General features: G+C 42.8%; 1 protein-coding gene across 12 annotated transcripts in view; it reads right to left on the bottom strand.

Annotated features, from left to right (window-relative positions):
• Nucleotides 1-25,252, bottom strand: part of LOC8040572 (choline-phosphate cytidylyltransferase B) — a 53,123-nt gene that overhangs the window by 23,277 nt on the left and 4,594 nt on the right. For 9 of the 12 annotated variants that reach the window (XM_029966824.4, XM_029966825.4, XM_040500105.2 and 6 more), the window contains exons 3-6: nt 11,676-11,784; nt 6,499-6,615; nt 1,841-1,992; nt 486-707 (exon numbers count right to left, since the gene is read on the bottom strand). In XM_029966824.4, coding sequence (XP_029822684.2) covers nt 486-707; nt 1,841-1,992; nt 6,499-6,615; nt 11,676-11,784 — 600 coding nt within the window. Of the gene's footprint in view, nt 1-485; nt 708-1,840; nt 1,993-6,498; nt 6,616-11,675; nt 11,785-24,028; nt 24,395-25,252 lie in introns of those variants that run through there. The other 3 variants (XM_040500113.1, XM_040500109.2, XM_029966827.4) reach the window with 3 other exon arrangements.

Genomic DNA, 25,252 nt, shown 5'->3' with positions numbered 1-25,252 from the left:
ACGTAAACAAATTGCAAGCACTGTATGTGCTCCCACTATACAATTTAAAAAAAACCTATGCATCCATGTATTCTTCATACTATTCCTTCAAAAACAAAACCCGACCACTGGGAATCGTCTTTCGCAAAAAAACCTCGACCGTCTATGAGTTCATGCAACGGACTGGGGATATCTCGACACGCAAGTGAAATCTCAGTTCCACGGCGCCCTCTCCGCTACGAACCTCCGTTGAATTGCCGGCAAGGAGGAAGGAGCTTTGTTTGTCCCGCCTCCAGCATCCCAGATTCGACGACGGCTCAAAGTCTCCGGAACCTCGGCCAAAGCACAGCGAGAGGCACGGAGGCCGTGCGTCTTAGAGACGCGCCCTTCTCACTCTGTCAAAGACCATAACCATGACGTGCGAGATCGCGCCCTGACGCCAAAGCGCGAGTCAGCCTCAAGGTTGGTGTGGGTTGACAACGCGGAGAGGGAATGCGGCCACTCACGTTGAGGAAGGAGACGTTCATGTCCCGGGCAGAGTACCCCCTGGCCAGGTTCCTGCGCACGTAGACGTCGTAGTCCTTCACGATGCGGGCCACGAGGTCCGAGGTGGAGATGCCGTCCGTCCGCTGAGTGGCCAGGAACATGCCCCGCTCCTTGATCAGCTTGTACACGTCCTCCTCGTTGCCCATCGTGTATGGGATCTCATCGTGCGCCACAAAGTCAATCTGCATGCGCAAAAGACATCCGCGGGCGCACATTACGCTACCCTCTAAAAGAAAATTACGGTCGCATTTTGTAAACAAAATTAAGGTCCAATCTCTCCAAAAAAAAAAATGCCCCTAAAAAAAAAAATTTTTTTTTTTTTTTAAAATTTTTTTTTACAGGTTTGTCTAAAATAAAATGTTTGTTAAACAAAAAAGCATGTTTTGCCCAACATCCACAGGGCTAAAATTTCAGTTTTGCCAACAAATTTAAAAATTCGCACTGTAGCATTAATATTAGGCAGAAGATGTTTTGCTCTTTTCGAAGAACATTCATTTTGAGATATGCCCATCATTACCAGGTAGAAAATATTTTTTGCTTCCTAGATTTACCTTTTTTTTTTTTTTTTAAGTATAATTACATTCACGTCTTGTAACTAAAATTATTGTATTATCTCAAAAGCATAAAAACGTTCACGTGTCGTAGAGACACCCCCGTTCCCCCGAAAAATCGCCATAATGCGAGTCGTCCACGATTTATTTATTTATTTATTTTACATATTTGCAAAAACGACCCGCAAAAACGACAGCAAATACAGCTTAATATAAAAAAAAAGAGAAAAACTTGTTTGTGAAACATGAATGGGTAACAAATCAGCAGTCTATTAATTAAATGTAAAATCAAGTTAAAAACGTTTCAGCCTTTCTACTCTGGTGAAGAAGGAAGAGAACAGCGGAGCTGTATCTTCTGTTTTCGGCGGTGGCTTTCCAGGCGAGCGATCTGCCCTTCTTTTGCAAGGGATTCTGAAGAGCTCGACGCAGTGGAATGTTGGCACTAGCATTTACCGTATGCACGAACAAACAATGTTTGTTCATGCATACGGTAAATTTCGAGGTAAATTGGGGACCACGAAGAAAACGTCGGAGTACCCCAACTTCCCGTCCTTTCGCACCGTCTTTTCCAAATATGAGAACCGAAATTTTTGGATTTGAAAGGCTAGAAAGAAACACCAACACCCTCACTTCCAAAGAGCAGCTGCCTCTACAATTCTGCAAAACAAATCCCGTTTCCAGCAAACTGAGCAGATACCCACTAGCGCAGAAAGGAAACTGAATAAGCTGTCGGAAGGAACCTGCGACAAAGAAAGCACACCGACCTTGTGCTCTTCGAGGAAGGCATTGTCGAGCACCCACGGAGCGTCTCGGACCACTTCGTCGACGTATCTGCAGTGCCGGACTGCTTCGTAGCGTTCTGAATCCGTCATCACCGTCTTCCCCTTCATGGCATGTGTGAGTTCGTCGCTGTTCACTGCGAGCAGATACGCAAAAATTAGAATGTCGTCGAAATGACACCGTTCTCACAATGGCTGCTAATCCTATAAAATAAGCGGGCAAACAAAAAATGTGTTTCGGGGAAAGCGATTGGAAATTGGCAAATTTTTCTGTTAATGGCCAATGCCAAGGTACGTCCGGAGGAAATTGACACAATCCGGATATCCTGCAGTTTAGCGTACTAGTGGGTAGTGGTCTTCGATCGTGGCTTTTATTAACCGTCGTGTCCTCAAGTTCAAAAGTGTAGATACCTTACATGTTTGGGGAAACTAGAAACGAGTACCATACTATTTCCCAACGTATATAAGTCGAATTGTATTTCCTCAAATTCTTTTGTAGGGGCATCTTATAGAACAACTTATGTGTGGTTTTTAATAACCGTCGAACCAGCTGCAGCTTAACACAGCCACAAGGGTTACACTTCTCGTTGGTGACTAGAATGCAGCTCCCACTTGTGCTTACATTGCAGTCGCAACACACACATGCGGGCCCATCGATGCCGTACCGCAGAGGCGACGGTGCAAAGCGCAACTTAAGCAAAACTTTTCCGAGAAAACGAAGGTTAATGAGGGACTTATAGACTGGAAAATATGGTGTCCAACAGACTTCAATTCTGTCTCAAACGGGAAGGTGAAATAGTCCTCGATCGAAGCAAAACCTTAAAGGCGTGTTCACACCCCGAGTAGTCTGCTTTATACATTGTTTCAGCTGAAGTCCAGACGAAGCCGATGCTACAAGCGTGAGGTCCGGGCTTTCAGCATCCCTGCCAAGCACGTATGCGCTCGTGCAGTGCAAGCACTGTTCAGGGCCACATGCTCGCGCTTGTAGCATCGGCTGCGTCTGGGCTTGGGCTGAAACGGACTCTAGAGACTGCCATCAAAACTCTAAAAAGTCTAAATCGCGTAAAACTTTGAGTGTAAAAAAAAGGAAGCGTGCATGCCGCACATGGAGTTACTATAATTTATGTTAGAGGTTCAGCTGGCATTAGTGTGGTGCTGCAAATTAAAGCAGACAGCAACCAGTCTAAAACTGATTTTCGATAATGCCTTCACACAGGGGAAACTGGGTGCATTTTTTTCAATGTCCTCGATTAGAGGACTATATATTACGAAGAATTCTAATGTAAGCAATACAGTCGCCGACCGATATTTCCGACATCGATAGTTCTGACTTGGTCAATATTTCTGACGTAAAAGAGGAACCGTGACCTACTCGATACAAATGGTGCACATCCACGGCCGTTATTTCGGACAGCCTAAAGTCTGAAAGGTAGATTTTTCTGACAAAATCGTCCTGAGCGATCAGCGGGAAAACACTGCCGAGGAGTTGCCATTTTAGAATAAGATTCTATTTTGGCTGCACATGAATTGGTTTGGTTTGGCAGTGCTACTTCAGTACTAAGTCCTAACACTCGGTGAAGCTATGCTACAGATTTTTTTTTTCTCTAGCTGTGCGTCATTATTGTCATCATTGTAATCATTTTGCTTTGTTCATTCGCCATTCTGCAGTCGTAGACCTAGCGCCTCTCATTTCATTTCGGTGAATCGTGTTTTCGGACTACACTGCTAAGTGTCGCTAAAAAGCGGGGAGAGAACTCGACCATAACGCTAGAAAAAAAGACAGCGATTCTCAAGCAATAGAAAGTGACTGAACGCAAGCAGAGGCGTAACCTGAAGCAAGGCACTATTGAGAGCTTTTTTAAGCCCGGTTAGATTTAAAAAATGCACATTTTTTTAACCTGCAGATTTTTCAGACTGCTTTATTATTCGGATGTTTCTTCGATCCCTGCGAAGTAAAAAAAATTGGTTCGCATCCGTAGCTAGAAACATTCCTCAATCCCTTAGACAAAAACATGGGTCCGTTACGGTGTTTTTCTTTTGAATTCATAATGTTGAAGGGATGGTGAACCGAAATTTGGATTTCAAAAAAGCAATGCTGGAGATGTAGGCAGGACGCTACAATCCCTACAACACTACTAGTAAGGCGATATCTCAAATGAACGGCCGTATTTTTGGGAAAAAAGTAGAGATTGAATCAGGCCGACGAGGTGCCTGACGTCAAGATACCTAGTTTCCTCCTCTCTTCGCTTCACTCCCTCAAGGCCGCGAGGAGGAGAAGACGCGAGGCCGTTCCCTCTCCTTCTCGGAGAAACATGACGTCAAAATTCCTGCCAAATGCGCCTCTTTTTTTGAAAAAATAGGATCATCCGTTTGAGATATCGCTGTATGAGTGATGTTTTGGTGTTTGTAGCATCCCGTTGCACGATTTTGCTGCGTGTTTTGGGGAATCGAGATTTCGGTTCAGCATCCCTTTAAAGGAGGACATAAACCCAAGTTTCAAAACTTTTTGAAAAAATATGTTTTTCAATTTTAAGGTTTTTGGCATTTAAAGCATATTATACACCCTTACACTAAATTTCATTACCACGCACCAAACAGCTATGTGTATATAAAATATTTTTGACACATTGTGAGGCAGTAAGGTGCCATTCCCACCGGCAATGTAAGCAGTCGCGCGATGCAACTGGATCGCATCGCAAAAAGTTATATGGTCACACCGGCGTGCGTGATGAACGAGTCCAATGCCTTTGCAGGCGTGTCGTTTCTCGAAAACTCTCGCTCCGAACGCCGTTTATTGGCTCCGCTGCTCCGTGACTAGATCGAATTGTAAAAACGTTGGGTCGAATAGCGACTGCTCAAATTGCGTCGCTTTTTTGCTTGCAATGGTCGCTTTTGAGATGAAAGTTATCGCGCGACTAGATCGCATCGCCGGTGGAAACACAACTTAACAAAGTAAAGGAGTGCAATGTTTGAAAGCATTTTTCTCAGTTCCACTTTTTGTTGAAAAGTAATGAAAGTGCACAATAAAGATGAATACGAAGACGGAGAGTCAAACAGGACGAGCGCTGACTATCAACTGAATTTTTATTGGAAAATAAAAACGGCAAAATAGAAACTGCAAAAACCACAAATGTTGCAGAAATGTGACTAGTCGGCAATGACTCGGCCACCACACGTGTCAATAAAATCCACTTCTTTTTTGTGAAGGAAAAGTGAGGGCTGACTAATGCACTTATCAGGACATTCCTTCTTTATCATGTATGCTTCCAGTACCTCTCTCGCCACCTTTTTTTTACCTCTCCCAACGATTATAGTGCCTTGAAAGTTGGCAATGCAATGGCAATCTCTGCAATGAATGTGCAAGTGTGCTCCCGTTGTTGAATGTAGTGATAAATCATGTTTACGCAACCGTTCGTTCAAACACCCTCCGGTCTGGCCTATGTAAACCTTGTCGCAGCCCAATGAATTTTTTTTTTTTAAAGAGAAAGGCAAAGATAAGCGGCAACGCACAGTCAAGCATGTAAAGAAATACACGGAATGTGCGGTGGGCGAGATATATAAAATTCAATTGGGCTGCGGCATGGTTTACATAGGCCAGATCGGAAGGTGTTTGAATGAACGGTTGCGTGAACATGATTTATCACTGCGTTCAACAACGGGAGCAGATTTACAGATTCATAGCAGAGATTGCCATTGCATTCCCAACTTTCAAGGCACTATAATCGTTGGGAGGGGTAAAAAAAAGGTGGCGAGAGGGGTACTCGAAGCATACATGATAAAGAAGGAATGTCCTGATAAGTGCATTAGTCAGCCCTCACTTTTCCTTCAGAAAAAAGAAGTGGATTTTATTGACACGTGTGGTGGCCGAGTCATTGCTGACTAGTCACATTTCTGCAATATTTGTGGCTTTTGCTGTTTCTATTTTGCCATTTTTATTTTCCAATAAAAATTCAGTTGAGAGTCAGCGCTCGTCCTGTTTGACTCAACGTCTTCGTATTCGTCTTTATTGTGTGCTTTCACTACTTTTCAACATGCATAACCAACTCGCCTGCATTAGTTCCACTTTTTGCTGCAAATTTCATATGAAGGAATCTTTCGTTTGAAGGTAAAATTACTCTGATATCTCAATCAAGATGTTTCTGAACTGAACTTTACTGGCTGTAGTCTGTACTAAAGACAAGAGCTGAGAAGAATACAAACAAAACAAACAAGTTTGTTCGTCAACATAAACAGATCAGAAAGCTAAACGACTTTGTTTAGCTTTTTGATCTTTCCTATGCTTCCAATCCTTTCCATGGTAGGTTTTCACGTTTTCAGAAAGGCTATTGTTTAGGCCCAAACTTGTTAATTTTATGTTTAATTGGGTACTATTGGTTAGATAGGGCAGAAATAGAATATGCATAGATGTGTCTGGTTGAGTGCGCACAAAATCAGTTGAAAGTCAGTGCCTGTCTGTGTTGTACATTTAGTAGCTTCCTTCGCCCATGCCTAGTTCATGCTTTTTATATCTTTCAGACCATTACAAACCAATTAGCTCAGATTAAAGGGGTAACAAAGAATGTTATTTTCTGCAAACATTTGCAAACGGTTCGGAAACCACATTGAAAAGAGAGCGCGCACAAGCGTGTAAATCGGGCACAAACCACCGACGATGAGATAGACATTGGGGAAGGCGGATTTTGCTTGCATGAGTTGTCTTGCATGACCCTGGTGAAACAGGTCGTAAATTCCGTCCGCATAGACCCTGACTGGACGGGGCGCTGGAAGGAAAACAAAAATGTGGGCACCAGATTACCACCAATTTCTCTCTGGGAGAACCACGGAGCAAACCCATCATCGAAAAGGTTTGTCATGGATCCTCAAACAGGAATGTGACACTATAAAGTTGCTCACCAAGAGCAACAAGAAACGTAGTATGCTGAAATTTCTCTCGGAAAAATATTTTAGCATCCATAGTGTCGTGCCAAAACAGTTATTTCTTTATTTTACTTCCACTTTGACCCTGCTGTGCCCTTTAAAGGGCAATCCTGGTCAATATTTTTGAGTTCGGGATTACGACTGTTCTCAGCTAAGGCAGTGTTCCTGAATTACGTGCGAGGTATAATTTTCTTTCCCAATATTGTATGTAGTTTCATAAATATCACGGCTCAAAGTTTGGTTTCGCGCATCTACGGCAGAAACCGAAGCTATCTGCTAGAGAAATGGCAACACTGATCATCAGCCATACGGCTGCGACGTGACATCATTATGGTGCTACAGTACGCGTGACAACCAATCAATCGCACCTCCATTGCGATGCGACGTCACAGGGGTGCTGCGCCAGTGTTCCTCGACTAAAAGCCAACTCGCTTGCCGCCCACTAAAGAGCAGCTGGTCGCATCTTTAAAACATGTTTTAGTGAAGTGTGCGGCTTCCTTTTGACGCAAGATTTCGACTGGGATCATATTTCGTGACACTAAAGCGATACCAGTCATTTATTTTGGTTTTGCTTTCGACCGGACTTCCCTTAGGGGAGATGCAAGTAAAACATGGCAATATTTTGAAAAAAATTTGATTTTGGGTTTTGTTTTATTATACTTTAATCTTTATTTTTGATGTATAAAGTAAATAGTGCCGGTAATGATCGCGAAATTAGTGAAATACGCATTTGAAGACCTCCAGGCAACTCAGAAAGACATGAATTTGAGCCATTTTTTACCGCGTGGTTCTGTAAGTTGCGACGTCGCATTGCCATCATATTTACATTGACAATTAGGCCTAGCCGTCTCCTCTCCATTGTAGTCTGTTACTTCAATTTCTCGTGGGAATTTATTAACAAAGTATTATTTTACGCTCTGCAAAGGAGTATAGCTACATATCTATGGTAACATTCGAACGCGTTTTTCTTTTTATAAAATTTTGGGGCATCTTCGCAGTTTCTGCGCAAGAATTTATGTTCTTAATATTGTCCCATCGCAAATGTTTGGCACGCATATACTTCTGAATATGTAGAATGCAACTATCTAGGTTGGTTTAGAACATATATTTTTTTACACTTATAGAAAAAGTTAAGGAACTTTAGTTAGACCCTCATAAAGGCATTTTCGCTATTTTTAAATACTTTAACCCGAAAGAAGCGTCACACACTTTATTTTTATTGTTCGTTGCACTCGGTGGATTAAAACAAGCAAATTAATTTACTTTCCTACACTTCTTAAAGCGCATTGCCACACCTCGTGTGTGTGTAAGAACACGTCTTTTTCTGCACAAACATCGCAACGAGAACCTAGAAAAGGAAGCTGTATCAAATGTAACACCAGCTTTATAAAGAAAAGATTAAAGGGACACTGACACCCCCCAAAATTATTTTTTAATTTTTTGCCAGGCGCTTCATTATGGTGTCGGAGGACTACCCAATTAATATTTTGCAACAGAGTAGCGTATTTTTTTAATAAAGCCAAAAGACGCAACTGCTCGAAACCGAAACCGAAACCCGACGGAGGTCGGAGAAGTGGAGAGGAGAGAGTGACTGGCGGAAGTCACGTGGCTACACCCGACCGTGTTTTTTTTTTTTTTTCCTCCTTCCCGTAGCAGACGACATGCGGCGTACCGGAACTGTTCACCGAGCGATTCTTTTGCAGTTATGTATGTTCCGCTCGTTGTTCTGTACTCCAAGATGAGTTGTTTTGTACATTGAGGAGTTGGAGATGAGTAGTGAGTGCTCGTGGTGAATTTTGATCGGCTCCGAAAAGAATACACCCAAGATGTTGCGTGAAGAGCTGGCTCACATGCCCTGCGTCCGAAACAGAAGTGGCATTGTGCGACAGTTTCCGAAAGATCAAAGGGATCGGGACCAATGGCTGGCTGCAATTCCTGTAGACCATTTATGGGCACCTCGGAAAGCGGACGCTACCTGATTTATATGCTCCTTGCATTTTGTGGAAAGTGATTACATTGAGTTCGCAGGTGTCAAAAAGGAAATCCCGTACCATTTAATTCAGCGACGTGTCGTCCACAACATTTGTTTCTTATTTTTTGTTTCTTCAGTGATAATTCTTTAAAAGGAAAAAGAAATGTAGAAGCAAAAAATATTTTAAAAAAAGAAAAAAAAAAAGGTTTCACGGGGGATCGAACCCGGTCCTACCGCGTGTGAAGCGGACGTCTTTCCCACTGAGCTACTGGGGCATGCCGAATTTGGAGAATCTCTTCCCTTAGTAATAATTCAGCCGATAAACTGTAAGTTGGAAAGTTTGCTGCCGATTTTCCTCTAGCAAAAGCGGGTCGAAGTCGGGATGCACCGCGCATTGGCGACATTCTCACGTAGTAAAGAAATCGTACGCGTGCATACTCAACTCGAAGTAGACACGTCGTGCTTGACGTTTGCGCGAACGATGTCTTCAGCCACGAGAAGGGAGCGACGGCTCGGCGACGTCTTCGTGCAAATCGGCTTGGTGATCGGGCGTGTCGTACGGGATGAATACCAGTTCTTTTGATCAGTCCCAAATTTCTCTTTTAAAGGCAGACAAAACTCGCCGATACCGCGAACGACAGTTCTGAAATAGAGGTCCCACGCCCGTCGTCCGCTGCCATCGCCGTCCCTGCGAGTCCCACGATACGCGAAACGACACACGCACAGATTGCTTCCGGTTGTCTGTGGAACTTTTTTTTCAATCAACGTATTTGCAGCTTTTTAGAAGCCACAAAAAATGGGTTTCATATTTTTTTCTATTTTTAATATTGAGTGTGTGCCTTCAGTGACCCACGACTTTGATTAAATTTGGTGGTCGCATCGATACCTTAGAAAACGGCCCGTGACCGCGGAAAAGAGAGTGAGCGAGACTCGAACCGGCCAGTTCTTGATCGGCGGTTTTCGGGCGGAAAGAAACCGAATTTCGAGCCGTAAATTTTGTTCTGGGTAGTTGAGCTCTCATATGTCACGTACAACTAAAAACCTCGGCGAGCATAAATACCCTGTCAGTGTCCCTTTAAGCACCATACATTGTGAAAATTTCCTTTCAATACTGTAAACAATAAAAAATAATTTCCTCCTGGCACACGTCTAGTTACACATGATACAAAAGACACTGCATTCGCTGCAGACACAACATTACCTGCAGACATGGTGCGAGCACGAATGTTTGCTTCGTACATGATTCAAACACGTCTTCTGCAGACAGTTGTATGAAAGGCCTCGAGCGGCAAGTGTCTTTTGCACCATGTATTACCGGAGCGACCGCAGCTATCATTGACCATTACTCCCCGCTATCACAACGGGGAGAGGGGTACACAAAGAGTCGAAGAATGAGCGTGGGGAGTTGACACAGGATATAGTGAGAATGGCAGCAGGAACAAAAAATGGCGGGTAACAGTGCGACGGAATTTAGACCTTAAAGGGGTGGCCTAGTCCCGGAGACGGATGGTGCGACGCTATCGGTTAGTTTTCCTTCCGGATTATCATTTGGTCGTAGAAAAGGATACAAAGAAATTTTAGCCGGAGGATTTTTTGTAGGGCCACTTGTAATGGCCTTGAAATGGCCTTTGATGCGGGCAATACTCGTTTAGGTCAAATATAGCACTTCGATCTTGTACTCTTTCTATCCTGTCAATTCGTAAAGGGATCTCAGACCATGCGAGCATATTCTAGAATTGACTAAAGAGATGAGATGGAAAGTACAGAATAGTCTCTAGCTCTTTGTTGCGTTATCGAAAAATACATCTTAAGAAGTCCGACATCCTGTCGGTTTTTAGTAAAGTAATCGGTATGCATGTTTCACTCTAAATTCTCGGAGAAAGGAACATTTAACTAGCAAATGCTGGAAATACTTTCTAATGAAGTCATATAACACATACACTCATTGACAAGGTGACATTAGCATTGTAACTACTATATAAATATAATGCGCGCATCTGATGTGAAAATAAATTACAAAAGAGTCTAACGGATTGTAAAGCAGTGCACATTGTACGCCAGACTTTTCCCGATTGAAACTTCAGACCACGTCGTGCGTCAGTAACACTGGGATTTCATTCCCAGCTTTTTCTTCTAGATGGACTAAGCCAACATTAGGAATTCAAGAGTGAACTACTCCCAGGCGAAATGTGGGGTGACATACTTCTTTTGCAGCTTATGCTAAGCTGAATGTAATGTCTCTTTGGGACTTTCATCATTTGCTCGCACATTACGAGCAGAGACAACTTGTCAAAGCATCGCAACTTTTCGCAACACAGATACTCAAAAAAAAGAGGGATCTCCATCAATTCTTTGACAGGCCCCGATAGTCACCCACAATTTACTCTGACATATTTTTACCCTGCCAAATCTCTCGATTCGTTACCCTCTTAGATAACAAACTCTTTGATTGATCGAGTCATTGTGGAGCATGTTGCGACAATATGTCGCCTAATTGTTACGCACACTATCTGCTTATTGCAAACAATTTGAGGACCTCTTACCGTATCCGTGTTACAGTTATAACATTAATAAAAACACTCCATTAGCCTCAAGAAGCATCACGAATGCTGGTAGGGAATCGGCGTCCTTAATTAAAATGCGACACATAAAGGGTGCACCCTGCACCGAGTTCATACCTACCTCAGGCATGTTTCTATAACGCTTCATTTAAATTTAATTGCAGGTTTGAAAGCATCACTGCAGGTGGCACTTACGCTACAAACGTATTAAATGAGAAGAAAAATAAAATAAGTCGCTATAGCACTCTGGGGGAGTAAAGTTTGCTTAGGCTGCGGGTGGCTTTGCGGATGTCACACTCCGGGCGCGGAAATTGCGACAGACGAGCTCGCTCCGTTCCTCACACCAGACGACTCCAAGAAGGGCCCTCACCGAGTCCAGACGAGGCCATTTCTTTGGTAATCTTTGTGGAGTAGTCACACCTTTCGCATTCTGCGATCGCCTGCGGTTCGTCGCTGAACGGCGCCGGGAAGCACAGCGTCTGGAAAAGAGGAATAAAACGTCAGAAACGCACGTTAGTTCATGGAGACCGAGGTCCACGCTATACGTTGCACTGGAACGCGAGGAGGCCAAACGCATTTGGTCTTGCCCCGACGCAAATGTCGGAGCCTTCGGTTGTGCCCCTTGGTTGGCGACATCGTCCCAAGACCTTGAATCGCGCAATCGAAATCGAAACGATCACCGCAATATCCCGACTCATTGCCCACTCTCCCGCTGCCTGAAATTACAACAAAAAAAGAAGAGGTTGAATGGGTGATGTTTCTAGGTTTTTTTTTAGAAAAAGCTAAAAATAAAAAAAAACTATCCTATCTTTTTTTTTTTTTTTTTTTGTTAATTGTTTTTAGTGTTTTATACAGGAAATGCTCATGAAACAATGTTTGAGTGTCACCAAATTCTTTGCTTGCATACACGCAAAGTATACCGCCAATCAACATTTTTCTTATTCTGGCAAAAATGTGAATGCTAGTTTCGTGAAAGTTTGTTTAGATACTGCAATGTTTTGCCTGTAGACTCCCCCAAGATTCCTAGCCTAGGCTGACATGCAAGTTCAAAAGTAAACAAAGCAAAAGAGAAAAAAACAAAACAAAAAAAAACACCATGCATGGCAAGCGAGCAGAGGGGAAAGGGGGAAACAAAAAGTCTGTCTTTTGGAGCACTGAGGCAAAACAATTTCTTCTTGGAGCACCTTAGAAGCAAACTGATATCATTTTAAGAAAGAATTTCAGCCAGTTGTACACAGTAATGGATACAGGGGGACGTCAGTCCGCTATCTCAAGTATCAATTCACGTGTCGCGCAGTTTGTAGCAGGTTTATCTTCTTTTTATCATTAATTTTTGATCAAGTTTTGCTTTCTCATTAAAAAGAAATATCCCATCTTACGTTTTTCACCATTTATCTCTTAATTCTGGGTGGGCACCCTTATGGGATTATACGGCAACTGCCTAATTTATAGTGCAGATTAATAATAATAAAAAAATTTTGCCAAGAAAAAATTAAAACACCAGACACAAAAAGTTGTACATCATGAAGAGGTGCACACTTGCATTTACGAACACCACCGGAGTGCCCATGTTTCGTAGCAAGTGGTGTAGGTAATAACATTCGGAAGTTTTAGAAGAGCATACCAAAAGCCTTGCATATGCAAAAACTGGCGACATCGCACCGCGTTTTGGATTGGCGCATGGCGAAGACGCTATTCCTTTGCTTACGCAAAGCTTTTAGGTTCGCTATTCTAAAAATTCCAAGAAGTTCCATCATATTGAGACAGAATGACTGGGACCAGGTAAATTCTCCTAAATAATAATAGTTGCTTGTTACATTACGTGAATTCTATAAAAAAAATCTCAAACATGGCCCCTTGAGCAACTGTCTGAAATTTGCAAACCCATATCTTACGAGATATTTATATCGCATGGTCAAACTTTCTGTTATATATATTTTACCTACAGCTAAAAAAAGATGTGGATATGAAGTCTTTATAAAAACGATTGCTAAGATATTGATTCACAAACACGGGATCAATGCCAAAAAACAAACATTTCTGACAATATTTAAAAAAAAAAAAGCTTTATCTTTTATCTTTGTCGCCATCGGTCGGGGCAGAAGCTTTCGTAACGTTGCCTGTTCCTATGCTGCAGTTTACCTTATGACGGACGGCAGAAGACGCTACGAACCGTCGAAGTCAATCCATTGCCGTGCGGGCGTCACGTGACCTATGACGGGGGCACACGTGACGCGTTGTAACGTGATATGTTGAATTGGCGGAGAAGACTCGTAACATCCGCTCAGTGTGTAATCAACCAGGTACTACACCCAAAGGGCCTAACGTGCTGCCGAGTTCAGTTTTCATACGCAATATCAGCCACATCACTAAAAAAACAGCTCAGTTTTTTTTTTATAGTGTTTAGTGATGCCTGCACCTTAATATGACCGAGTATGACCACGGTGTCATGCAGTGCCCGAGTACCACTACTCATTAAAAAAAGAAACCCTCCACCGTTAATCGACTGCAACATAGACCAGGCTAAACATTTATTTTTCTAATTTAAAACAAAATATTGCAACAGCTGTCTGCAGATCTGGAATTACCGGTTGTTGAGCGTCCCTCAGATATAGTTTGAAAAAAATTGACAATTCATATTTTTTTTTAAATGCCACTCAAAGCACGCATAATTTTGACTTTTCCCATTTCAGACACTCTCTGGGCACAACTTTAAAAAAAATCACTTATAACATACACTATATATTTCATGAAATATGCACAAAGCATGAAATACTTTGCATGCAAAGTTTCAGCTCGAAAACATAATTCTAGAATACCTTAAAAATTTACTAACAAATCCTCTAAACATTGGAGTTGCTCAAGAAGCCAGGTTAGCCAATTTTTTTCTCCTTAAGTATGACCATAAATAGCACTAATTTAATTACCTCTAGAAGACCTGTTTGCGTGCATTATGCATAAAAATATTAATGATCTAGAAAGTTGCATTTCTTATTCTTGGGAACCTCAAAGTTGTGTTAAAAGGCAATTGGGAAAGTTCTTGTTTCCTCTCGGACTCAATTTTTTTCTCATGAAATCAAGGAAGTGTCTTGCAAAAGCAAAATCTGCTCTGTTGTGGACGGACATGTCTTGCTACTTTGTATAAAAATTTAATTGAAAACAAAAAATACATATGACACCCCTTATACTGTCCTTATCTGAACACACCCCTATGACAAAACCAAGGTCAAACAGAAAACAAATGTGTCCTGCAGGACATGCAACACACATGGGGTGACCACTTTCCTGCTAGCGAAATGCGGGACACGCAAGAGGGGGGGGGGGGGGAAATTTATTAAAACACGCACCACAAACCCAGGCTCTGTTAACACATTTCATGTCCTGTGCTGTTTATACACTTGATAACTGTATTGCGCCTATTAAGCTCAATTATTTTCACTCCCAGCGATATATCCTTTATGCCAAATGTGTCATTAGTGTGTCGAAGTTGAAAATATAAAAATCGACTATAGCAGAACTCAATGCATCACATGGAAATAAGAAACAGTAAATCTTTTTCGGGTTATTGTTTCCTGTCAACGCTTACTTTTATCAACATGGTCCTATACAAATTTTTTTAAATTATATTCTTTTTCGACCGTTGCGAGTTGTAGGCTTTTTGCCTTCTATGGCTGCCTTCACTAAAACAAAAATCCACAGCAACCCTTTTGCGTTGACACAGTGATTTCAAAATAATTACAATATTTTATATTGAAACTTTTGCTGAGCAATTCTTCTTAGAAAATTTTGCCAAAGGGAGAGGCACAGCGGAGCATGCGCGTCGGTTCTCCTGTCCTGCAAGAACGACGGTCGCTTCCCGCAATGCTTGGACAAAAAATGGTGTACCATTTCAATCCCCACGATCACCAGCGACCTCCGCGCTTCCCAGTGCCACGTTGTTCGGCAGCACCATCAGTTGCGGAGTGAAATTTACGGCAGTGTGAAATGCGGGAGATTTTGAAGATTTTGGAGTTTCTCGCGGGACGCGGGACACGAGCCCTCAATGCGGGACAGTCCCGTGAGTCGCGGGACGGGTGGTCACCCTAAACACACAGTAACTGCACTTCACCATTAGAAAGACACCGCCTCTGACTGGTGCCATGAAGGCTACTTTGTCGACGGACCAGAAAAGGACGGCATCAGCTAAAGTGCTCAAATTTAGACGCCACAACTGTGGGAAAAGGGCACACTTAGTTTTCTCAGGCATTTTTTTTTTTTTTAAATTTTGTATTGCACTTTTATGTAGTAGTGGATATTTTAACTTTGTTATCTTTCTTTCAAAATAATTTTGAATAGAACTATTAAAGAAAAAATGTTTAAACACATATTTCAAACTCTTGTTTCTTTTGTGAAGACTGGGTGCATTCTCATGCATCATAGCATGTCATATATTGACTATAACTCTTGAAATAAAATCTATCTGTTGCATCTATCGTTCCAAAAGCACCACTTTTCCCCATGATAAGGAAGGAGTTAAAAGGCAGTCTTGCAAACATTCTTGCCAACGCTTCGGAGTTTTTCTATTTTGCCCCTCATAGTTTGCCCAAGGCCGGACAACTTCACGATATAGGATGGCCTTGCCCTTCCACTCTGCCTACTCTGCACAAATCCCAAAGGTCATCGAAGCTACATTATGTCCCGTTCTTGCGCTAAGTATGACAGACCACCGACACCACTGCATAGTCCCCCCCCCCCCTCCTCCCCCCTGACTGCTCAGCATCCCCCTAGTGGATTTAGCCTACTCGTAGTAAGCACCTATTACAAACACGGGAGGCCCTTTCCCCCATTTCCAACTGCAACTGGCAAACCGATGCACCTGGGATCTAAACGCTTCGATAAAATCGTTCATGCTAGCCGAATTTGAGAACTGCAGCGCGAGCGTGGCCATGAACAGTCCCTTATCACGTCGCTATCATCTTCTGACACGGCAAAAAGAAAGCGAGACGACGGGAGTCAATGTTCATCACTCCGGCAAAAGAATGCCAAGGCTACGGACACGCAGATACCGCAAGTGCTCCGGATCTTCACCGGTCGTACCACTCTCACGCGAGGTATCACCCGCCACTCCAACCCAGCGAGATTTTGCACTAAGCACTGCAGCAATTCATAAAACTAGCTGCATGTATTAAGCCCCACAGTGGCCATCTTTGAAATGCTTAATTAATATAACGGTTCCCCTTATGCCTACCAACAATTTTTATCTACAGTCGCCGACCGATTTTTCGGACTTTGCAGGGACCAAAGAAACGTCCGAATAATTGAGCAGTCCGAAAAATCGGCAGACTAAAAAACATGCCTTTGTTATGGCCAAGCGGGCTTAGAAAAGCCATCGATAGTGCCTTGCTTCAAGCTACGCCTCTGCTTGCGTTCGGCCACTTTCGGCTAGCTTGAGAATCGCTGTCTTCTCTTTTAGCATTAAAGCTGAACCGGATGCCAGCGATTTAGTGAGCGACGAGACGGGCGACGGCGTCAGTGACGAGAGACAGCGACTAGCAACATAGCTTTCTCACTGTCGCTCGTCGTGTCGCTCGGTTTTTGGATTTCTAGAAAACATCGCTCACCCCCTTGGTCGTTTGCTCCCGTCGCTTTCATGCGGTTTGTCTCGTCGAGCAAGTTGCATGTCTCGTCGCACGCCACATCACTTAGATGCAGTTGATACTTTATGGTCAAGTACTTTCTGTGCTTCGTAGCGACACATTGCCGCAGCGGAAGAACAGGCGGGGCCACGACGTCCGAGCCAGCACAGACCGAAAACATGATTCACCGAGACGAGATCAGAGGCGCAAGTCCACGACTGCAGCATGGCGAATGAACAAAGCAAAATTGTAACAATGATGATGATAATGATGCGCAGCTAGAGAAAAAAAAAAAGCTGTAGCATAGCGTCAGCCAGCAGTAGGACTTGGCAGTACTCAAGTAGCACTGCCGAACCAAGCCAATCCATGTGCAGTCAACATAGAACCTAAAATGGCGGCTCCTCAGCGGTGTTTCCCACTGATCGCTTGCGACGATTTTGCTCGAAAAATCGAACTTCAAGCTGTCCAAAACATTGGTCGTGAATATACAATATTTCTATCGGGTGGGTCACGGTTCCTCCTTTAAGTTCGCAACATAGAAGAATTATCGGCACCCGAAAAATCGGTCGGCGACTGTAATACGCATCTCCATGCTGTTACATGTTTAGCATTTTTAAAGCAGACTGAGTTATAGGTTTGGCTTTTGACTTTCAAGTGCTATGTGCATTATGAAAAGGCATTAAACCCAGTTTAAGCGGGAGATCTTTGCAGCTAAATTCAGTGGGAAAGTATTGCATATCGGTCCGTGTATAGACGTGTGTGTGCATGCACAAACAACCTTAGACAACACAAATATACAGGCCTATGCACATAGATACAGACTGGCAAAAATGCATCCTGTGAAATTCTGACTATGCATGTAGGACTAGAGTGTTTAAGATTTTTTGTTGCATTCATACGTGGCCTGCATTGAGGTCTTATCGGCGGCCACTGCAGGGGCCAAGCCGCTGAGTGCGTACCTCCCACATTGTACACCACCGAATCACCCACCCCATTTGTTTTTCTTGACAACAAGCAGCAAGAATGACCAGCAGCATGGCGTGATAAACTCACATGCAAGCCATGTATCTGACAGGACGAAAAGTCTGATTGTGTGAAATGTAGTCAGAGAAAACATCAAGTTCAGGGCAAAAACTAGATAAGTGAAAACATAAAGTCTGTACTGAAGGTTGCCTTCATTTGACTATGTTCCGAAAATATGTTTTTTTTTAATCAGAAAAAAGAAGTGCCACAGACACGAGAGACATTTTGGAGCCTTCCAAGCTTAACAAATATTTTTGCAAACCTTTTATCAAATAAGCATGTTCTTTACAATGATGATAACAGAACTGCTTCCAGGATAACAGTTAGCACACGCAACATGTTTGAGTGTATGGGGTTTGTTGCGATGACAAAGGTCTTCAGATCACAAACACACAAAACAACCCAATCTGAGCAAAAAAAAAAAAAAAGGGAGGCGGGAGCCAGTAGTACTGGCAAATGACTGCTGAACTGGTTCTCGCATTCACAGGTTTGTAAAGGTGCAGGATGTAATTTACACCTGCTGCAAGATACTTTCCCAACAACCACCCAAAATCAGCAGATTATTACGACAGAAGTTCGACAGTAGGTAACATTTTTACTTTTCTAGCTTCAAGCTTTTGAAAACTTCCTGACTTCTATTAGTTAATTTTAAAGTTCAGTACGTAAACAACTTGCGCCAGTGCAAGCCCCCACCATGCTTGGTATTCCGCAGTAACTTCTTAGAGTATAAGAGTAAACTTTCGTAGCATCAATGTGCACTGGCATTTTCAATTTTCTAAAAATGACCAATTACACTCCCACCCTCTCTTCCCCACTGGTAGAGAGAACTGCACAGATTCAGCTTGCAGTTAAAGCCCGCAATCAGATCTTCAATATCAAATTTTGCATTGAAAAACAGCTTGATGAAAGCAGGGTAAAAATGCAACCAGTTTCTGTTGATGCAAAAAACAACAATGAAAAAACAGGCTGATAGAATATTACTAATAAGATCACTCGTTAGAGAATCTTAATTTTTAGATTGCAACTTTTCAGTCTTACTATTAATTGCCCAAGAATAATATAAGTTGTCCTCACAGCATTCAAATCTAAGAAATAGGCTGGCTTTTTTCTCATAATTAGGGCAGTACCAGGGCGTTTGCCATACGGGTGAAAAAACTGGCACCTGTAAGCAGCATTTTCAAAATTCACCGAAGGTTTCTCCTAGTGGTGCATTTCACATTGTGACCAATTCAAGGCGTACCTCCCTTCCTGCGAAATATGACACCAACACGCCTGGACAGGATTAATCTCCAGGTACCCGTGTTGGTTGACAAAGTTGTCAAAATTTTGTTGTAAGATGGCACTCTTCGATATTTGGGTAATTTTCCGGTAAATGATACAATCATCACTGTTTGTGCTATGTGGTTAAGCATGGTTCTGACAGCATGGGATTAATGTTGCCCACTGCAGGCAAAGTTCTGGGTGAATAAAATTAACCTTTTGGAAAACAAATGACGTGGATCTGCTCATTACCAACAGTTGCCCCTCAGAAAGGAAGCAGTAAACAAAGATTGTATTTCAGTGAAGACTTCCAAAAATCCCAAAAATAAAGTGGTTGACACAAATAAAAGAATCTGTTCCCGGGAACAAAAACTGACAGCCACGACGGACGTCAGGGATTGCAGAAAACATACTAATTAGCGTCATGATTAACTAAAATTTACTAATAATCTTTTTAATTTGGAAGATAGACATGGAGTTTCAATTAAAAACCTGCCGAGCATCATTGCAAACCACCAAATCAACTCATTTTATAAAGCTGTAAGGCAGGTGCAACATATTGCTGCATTCCAAACAAACGCTCAATTCGGATGCCAGTTATAGGCTTCAGTTTCCATATGCAGCACATCTTTGTGCCTGTGGTCCTGCCTCCCATGGCCAAGGCACAAAGCTACCGCCTAGCCTCCCTCGTAGGACGGAAGAAAGTATGGCGCACGTTTGTTGCATGCCTTGGCCACTGGGCAGCAGGAATGCTGGCACAAAGATGAGCTCCAATAGGAAACCGAAACCTAGAAATGCACCCAAATTGAGCATCTGTTTTGCAGTAATATGTTGCACCTGCTTTATATCTTTTTAAAATTAGTTGATTTAAGGAGGGACACTAGCCAGAGATTTAACTTCTGAACTACTCAAGGGATCGGAATGAAATTTGTAGGGCAGATTTAACATCAGATGTAGGTGTATTGTGCAAACTTTCAGCTCTCTAGGGCAATTTTTCATACCTGCATATCAAGATGTGTCACTCTTCGTTAAGATATCTATTACATGCAAATGAAGCTATTAAACACTATTTTGACTGCTTGAATATAAAGTGGGAGATGTGGGTCTTTGGGCTATCTAGTTTTTAAACTCAAATGTAAATATTTCAGGAAGAGTTATTATCTCGAAATATGAGATGCATATCTGTCTTATGTCAAGTTTTGAAAACATAGTTCTTCCTCAATAAGTACTTATAACAAAATAAAGTAGATAGCCCAATTTCCCAGTAAATTTCAGTTTAGAAACATCTTGATTGTGGTATCAAAAATCTTTTACCTTCAAACAAAAGATTCCTTCCATGAAATTTGTAGCAAAAAGTGGAACTGAGGAAAATGCATTCGGACATAGAATTCCTTTACTTCGTCACTGCTTCACAATGTGTTGAAAATCTTTTATATGAACGTAACTATTTGGTGCATGGTTATCAAACTTAAAGCGTGTATAATTAATTTCTAGAATTGAAAACTTCAAATAAAAAAAAAAATGAATCTTTTAAAACAAGTTTGAAATTTAGGCCCATGTCCCCCTCTTAATGGTTTTCAATAACACTCGGTAGGTTTCCAATTGAAAACGTATGTTTATCTTAAAAACATTTTGAAGTTTTTTTAGTAATTTTAGTTTATAATTACACTAATTAGATTGCTTTCTCCAATCACTGACTTCCACCGTGGCTGGCAGTTTGTTCCTGGAAACAGTTTCTTTTTTTCTCCACCACCCTTATTTTGGGGAGTTTAGAAAAGTCTTTGCTGAAACACAAAGATTCAAAGGAGTTTATTGGCTTTACTTCCATACAGCCGAGAGCCTGAGGCAGCCAAAAGGCAGAAGCCCGTGCATCCAAGTGCTGGCTGCCCCCTCAGCTGTATGTTAACAACTAGACTGTAAACTGCTACATACATTCAGAGTGGAACTAAGTCAACATAAGTGGGTGAGCACATATCAGTTTACACGACGAGTCAAAAAATAAAATTTGATCCGTAGCTCACTTTTATTAAAAACTGAAAGGCCTAAGAGCACTTTGTGCAGTGCGTGGCATGACATGATTTAGTCGAATTTGAGAGCGGACTGCACGACACTCGGTGCAAACGCGACATCGACACTTTCTCCATTTTATTGCCAGAGTTGGTGCTTCGAATGAGCACATCCCAGCACACTAATTTTAGTAACAACATTACCAATGCAAAAAAAAAAAAGTAAGAAAGACGTTTACAACTTTTTGTAACACCGGTTTAGAGCGCAGCCCTCGAGGAGGAGAAGGGGAGGGTACTGAGGGGAGGGTATGCCCCTCCTCCTCATCCATACCCTCTCCTTCTCCCCTCCTCCTTTTTTATGCATGAAACACGGGACGTCATGCAACGTTTCAGCGCAGTGCCAAAACATCATGTGACTTTAATAAAGTGACGCAATGTTTCGGCACTGCGCCGAAACGTCGCTCGGGCGCGGTTTATTATGGGATGTTTCCCATAATGCACCGCACGGTTACGCCAACGCCAACAGCGATGCTGCTCAAGCCGGAAACGGGTACCTAAGAGCTGCACTCTAAAACTAGAAAAAGTTGGCGACAGCCTGCGCACTGCACACCATGCTTAATGTCCAGAGGGACAATTTTTGTCTTGGTATAGCCACGTCTCACTGATCTGGACACACTATCAGAGACAAAATATATGGGGGCCGAAATGCCCCCGTACAATTCTGCCCGCCTTCTGGACAGCCAGTTTCAAAAGTACTTGCTTTTTTGTCTCATTATTATGGACACAAGATTTCTGAAGATGGTCCACAAGCATACACACAAATATGGATTAATAGAACCCCTGGGTCACAAAGTATGTTCAGAGCTTTCACTATTGACCACTGCTGTTTGCCCTGATTGTAAAATATACAGGATCTGGACACCAAACAATGATCTGAGTATTAAGGCACTTTCCGACCAAAGGAGTCACTTGCCCTTCTGTCCCCGTGTCCCACGGCTGGATATTACATTTATAAGTCACGTGTACCCCCCGTGCATGAAAGTAAAGTCAGAACACTTCCTCTGCTACTTGGATAAATGCTTTCTGGAAAGGAAAGTAGGTACCCAAGCTTCTGTGCAGTTGAGTCTCGGGATTTTGTTTTCGCATAAGCAGTGTCTTTAGCATTATTTGTGATCTCTACCTCAATTCATTATTATCCACAATCTATCTATAGTCGGCGACAGGTCAGGAACGAAGTGGAAGCTCCTCCCACCTCTTTCCACTTTAGTAGAGCAAACGCTGGAGAGGAGGTGACCTCCTCTCAACCCTTCGCTCCGCTGAAGTGTAAAGGGGTGGGAGGAGCTCCCACTTTGTTCTTGACCTGTCACCGACTATAGGGCATGAATATGTCCATATTATTGAGCCATGACTTTTGTGCTTTACATCATTTTGGGAGGTTCAGAACACTTCTAAGAAAATATTACACAAAAAACAAGCAGGGTCTGAATACAGGGAGGCAATGTTAAACAAACCACATCACGTGTGATCCTCTGCTACTTACAGGAAATGCCATAGCTCTTCTTTGTTTAAAACATCTGTTAGCACCAAGAGAAGAACCTCAGATATATGTTGATAATTCTCCTAAGTGCCATACTTCCAACGAGCACTGCACTTCCAACGAGCACTGCTAGAACCCAATGCACTGGTTATGGTGCACGAGAAATCACCAATACATAAAAGTAGCGAAAGAAAGTAAGGAATGTTACATTCCCCAAAGTTCCACACACAGGCTATCGGCAACTTTAGAGCAAAGGGATAAATGTCGTTAACGAGCTGTCGATGCCCGAGCAAATAAAATCTAACTAAATCAGATACACGTCGGCCCTTCGAGAAAAGCATAATTGGAGTCTCACACAGCTTCTCTTAACGCACGCACACAACCTCAAAAGATGTTCACTATTAACCCAGAAAGTAGTCATGCCTGCCAACCTGTGGACTTTCAAATTCGTAAAAGTCCAGCGGCCGTGGCGGGGGGGGGGGGGGGGGGGGGGGTTACGCAAAGCGATGTGCAGCTTAATGTCAGCCTGGCCAGCGTGTGAAACGCTTACATCACACGTGCACATGCTACAGAATCCAAACTTCTCTCGCTTTTTGGGCGGCACGAAGCATGGAAATTTCGACGTGTAGGACTTCAGGAACACCTGAAAGTACCTCTTTTGAGGTTTGGAGTTCGGCATTGCGCCGTGAAGCCACAGTGACCAGGAGAATGCTACAGTTACATGTGCAACAAACACAGACGCCATACTTCTCGCCTCGAAACTGGTGGAAACAACGAGGCCCAACAACGTCTGAACACGACGAACCAACGTGCACCCGTGCACCGCCGAACACATAAACAAAGGCTTTGAGCTTTGGATTGGTTTTCGATCCGTGGCCACCGGATAGACGGATAGTAAAAACCACGACGCTGCTGTGGACGGTACCTATCGTCCTCTTGTGGCGGTGCAAGATACCGCCAACAACGAAGTTACAAAAACAACAAAAAAAAAAATAAAATAAACAAAAAATTTAAAAAATATATTTTTCGTAAGATTTGAAGCAAGATTCGTAAAATCGTAAAATTAGTCCCAATGCGTACATTTTACGAAAAATTCGGAAGAGTTGGCAGGTATGAGTAGTGGACTGTGATATAGTATCCTCCCTATAAAAGACTCAGCTTTTTAGGAGGAAGCCCTCAATGCACCGGCATCTCGAAAGCCCATACAAGCACCGCAACTTTGCTCCACTGGTCCCCATAGCAGACTTCACAGAGGTTCCACCGTAATAAACCTGGAACTTACCAGTCTAGGGGCTCTCATCACGCCACGCCAACTGAGTGGCCACGACGCGGGTGACAAGGAAGATTCGTCGGCGGAACGCACTCCTAAAGAGGCCCAGATAACAACCACGATAACAGACAACGGCAAAAGGATTGATTTGCCTAGCGCGCGGCCAGCACCGACACGTTTACCGTCGGCTGGGCTAGGTAGCGCAAGCTGCTGCCAATACAGAGGGTAGAACCACTCCCATTCATCCGTCCATCCGAAGCAAGCTTCCCCGCCGTTATCACTGGTACGAAACAGACGGAATTTAACGTCGTAAAAGAAATTCTCGACTTTCCAAGCTCCTCAAACGTGCCTACACCTCCCTTAAAGCCGCTTAAATGTAGACACTAAACAGGGAAGAAGAAAACATTTACTCCTTCCTTTAACGGTGACTAGAGATAGGACCCGCTGCATTCGAGCAACCAGGAAGGGAAACTGGAGAGGGATTTTTGAGAAAGCCGAAAGACTTCGCATGTTCGCTCTTAAAGGGACAAGTCGGGAAATTCCTTATTTGAGGCCATTTCCCATGAGACGTCGCATCCTATTTCGTGAATCCAGAGAGCTTGGCAAGATTCAGTTTCTCCCAAACGATGAAAGCCTTTCCTCATACGTACAAACATTCGGGGTACAAACAAACAACGAGATTAATAAATAAAGCCGAAGTACTCTGCAGTCACAATGAAGCTTCAACTAGGCTTCGAAGCACGGCACGGAGGAGGGAATGGCAGTGCGCAAAACATGCGGGTGGAGATGGAAGACCAATGATTCAAACGGTGTCTCTAAAATCTTTGTATCTCCTCCAGTTTTGCCATCTATAGAAAATGGTCTGTGGCACTGGGGCTACTCAAATGTGGTAACCCCGTAACAGAGATAATTGTAGAAAGAGCTGCAACTCAAACTGAAACATTGGCCAAAATTATCCCACAAGCGACGACAGTACTGAGTCGTCTACTCGCGGCAAAAAAAGATACGACCCGGAATGTCCCAAATCTCGAAATCTACAAGAATGATCCCGGTCGTTCTCAAATGTTGGTTAGAGAAAACCAAGCATTTCCCCAAATTTCAACCGGAAAAATAAAACCCGGGCTTTATCTTCTGAACCTTGTCAAACACGAGATACAGTAAAACCTCGTTATAACGAAGTTGAAGGAGCGGTCGTAATTATTTCGTTATAACCATTAGTTTGTTACAGCCGATGTC

The sequence above is a fragment of the Ixodes scapularis genome, unplaced genomic scaffold (genome assembly GCF_016920785.2).
Source record: "Ixodes scapularis isolate PalLabHiFi unplaced genomic scaffold, ASM1692078v2 PGA_scaffold5__190_contigs__length_132052651, whole genome shotgun sequence".
In the NCBI taxonomy this organism is placed as follows: domain Eukaryota; kingdom Metazoa; phylum Arthropoda; class Arachnida; order Ixodida; family Ixodidae; genus Ixodes; species Ixodes scapularis.
This window is presented reverse-complemented; position numbering and strand designations above follow the sequence as displayed.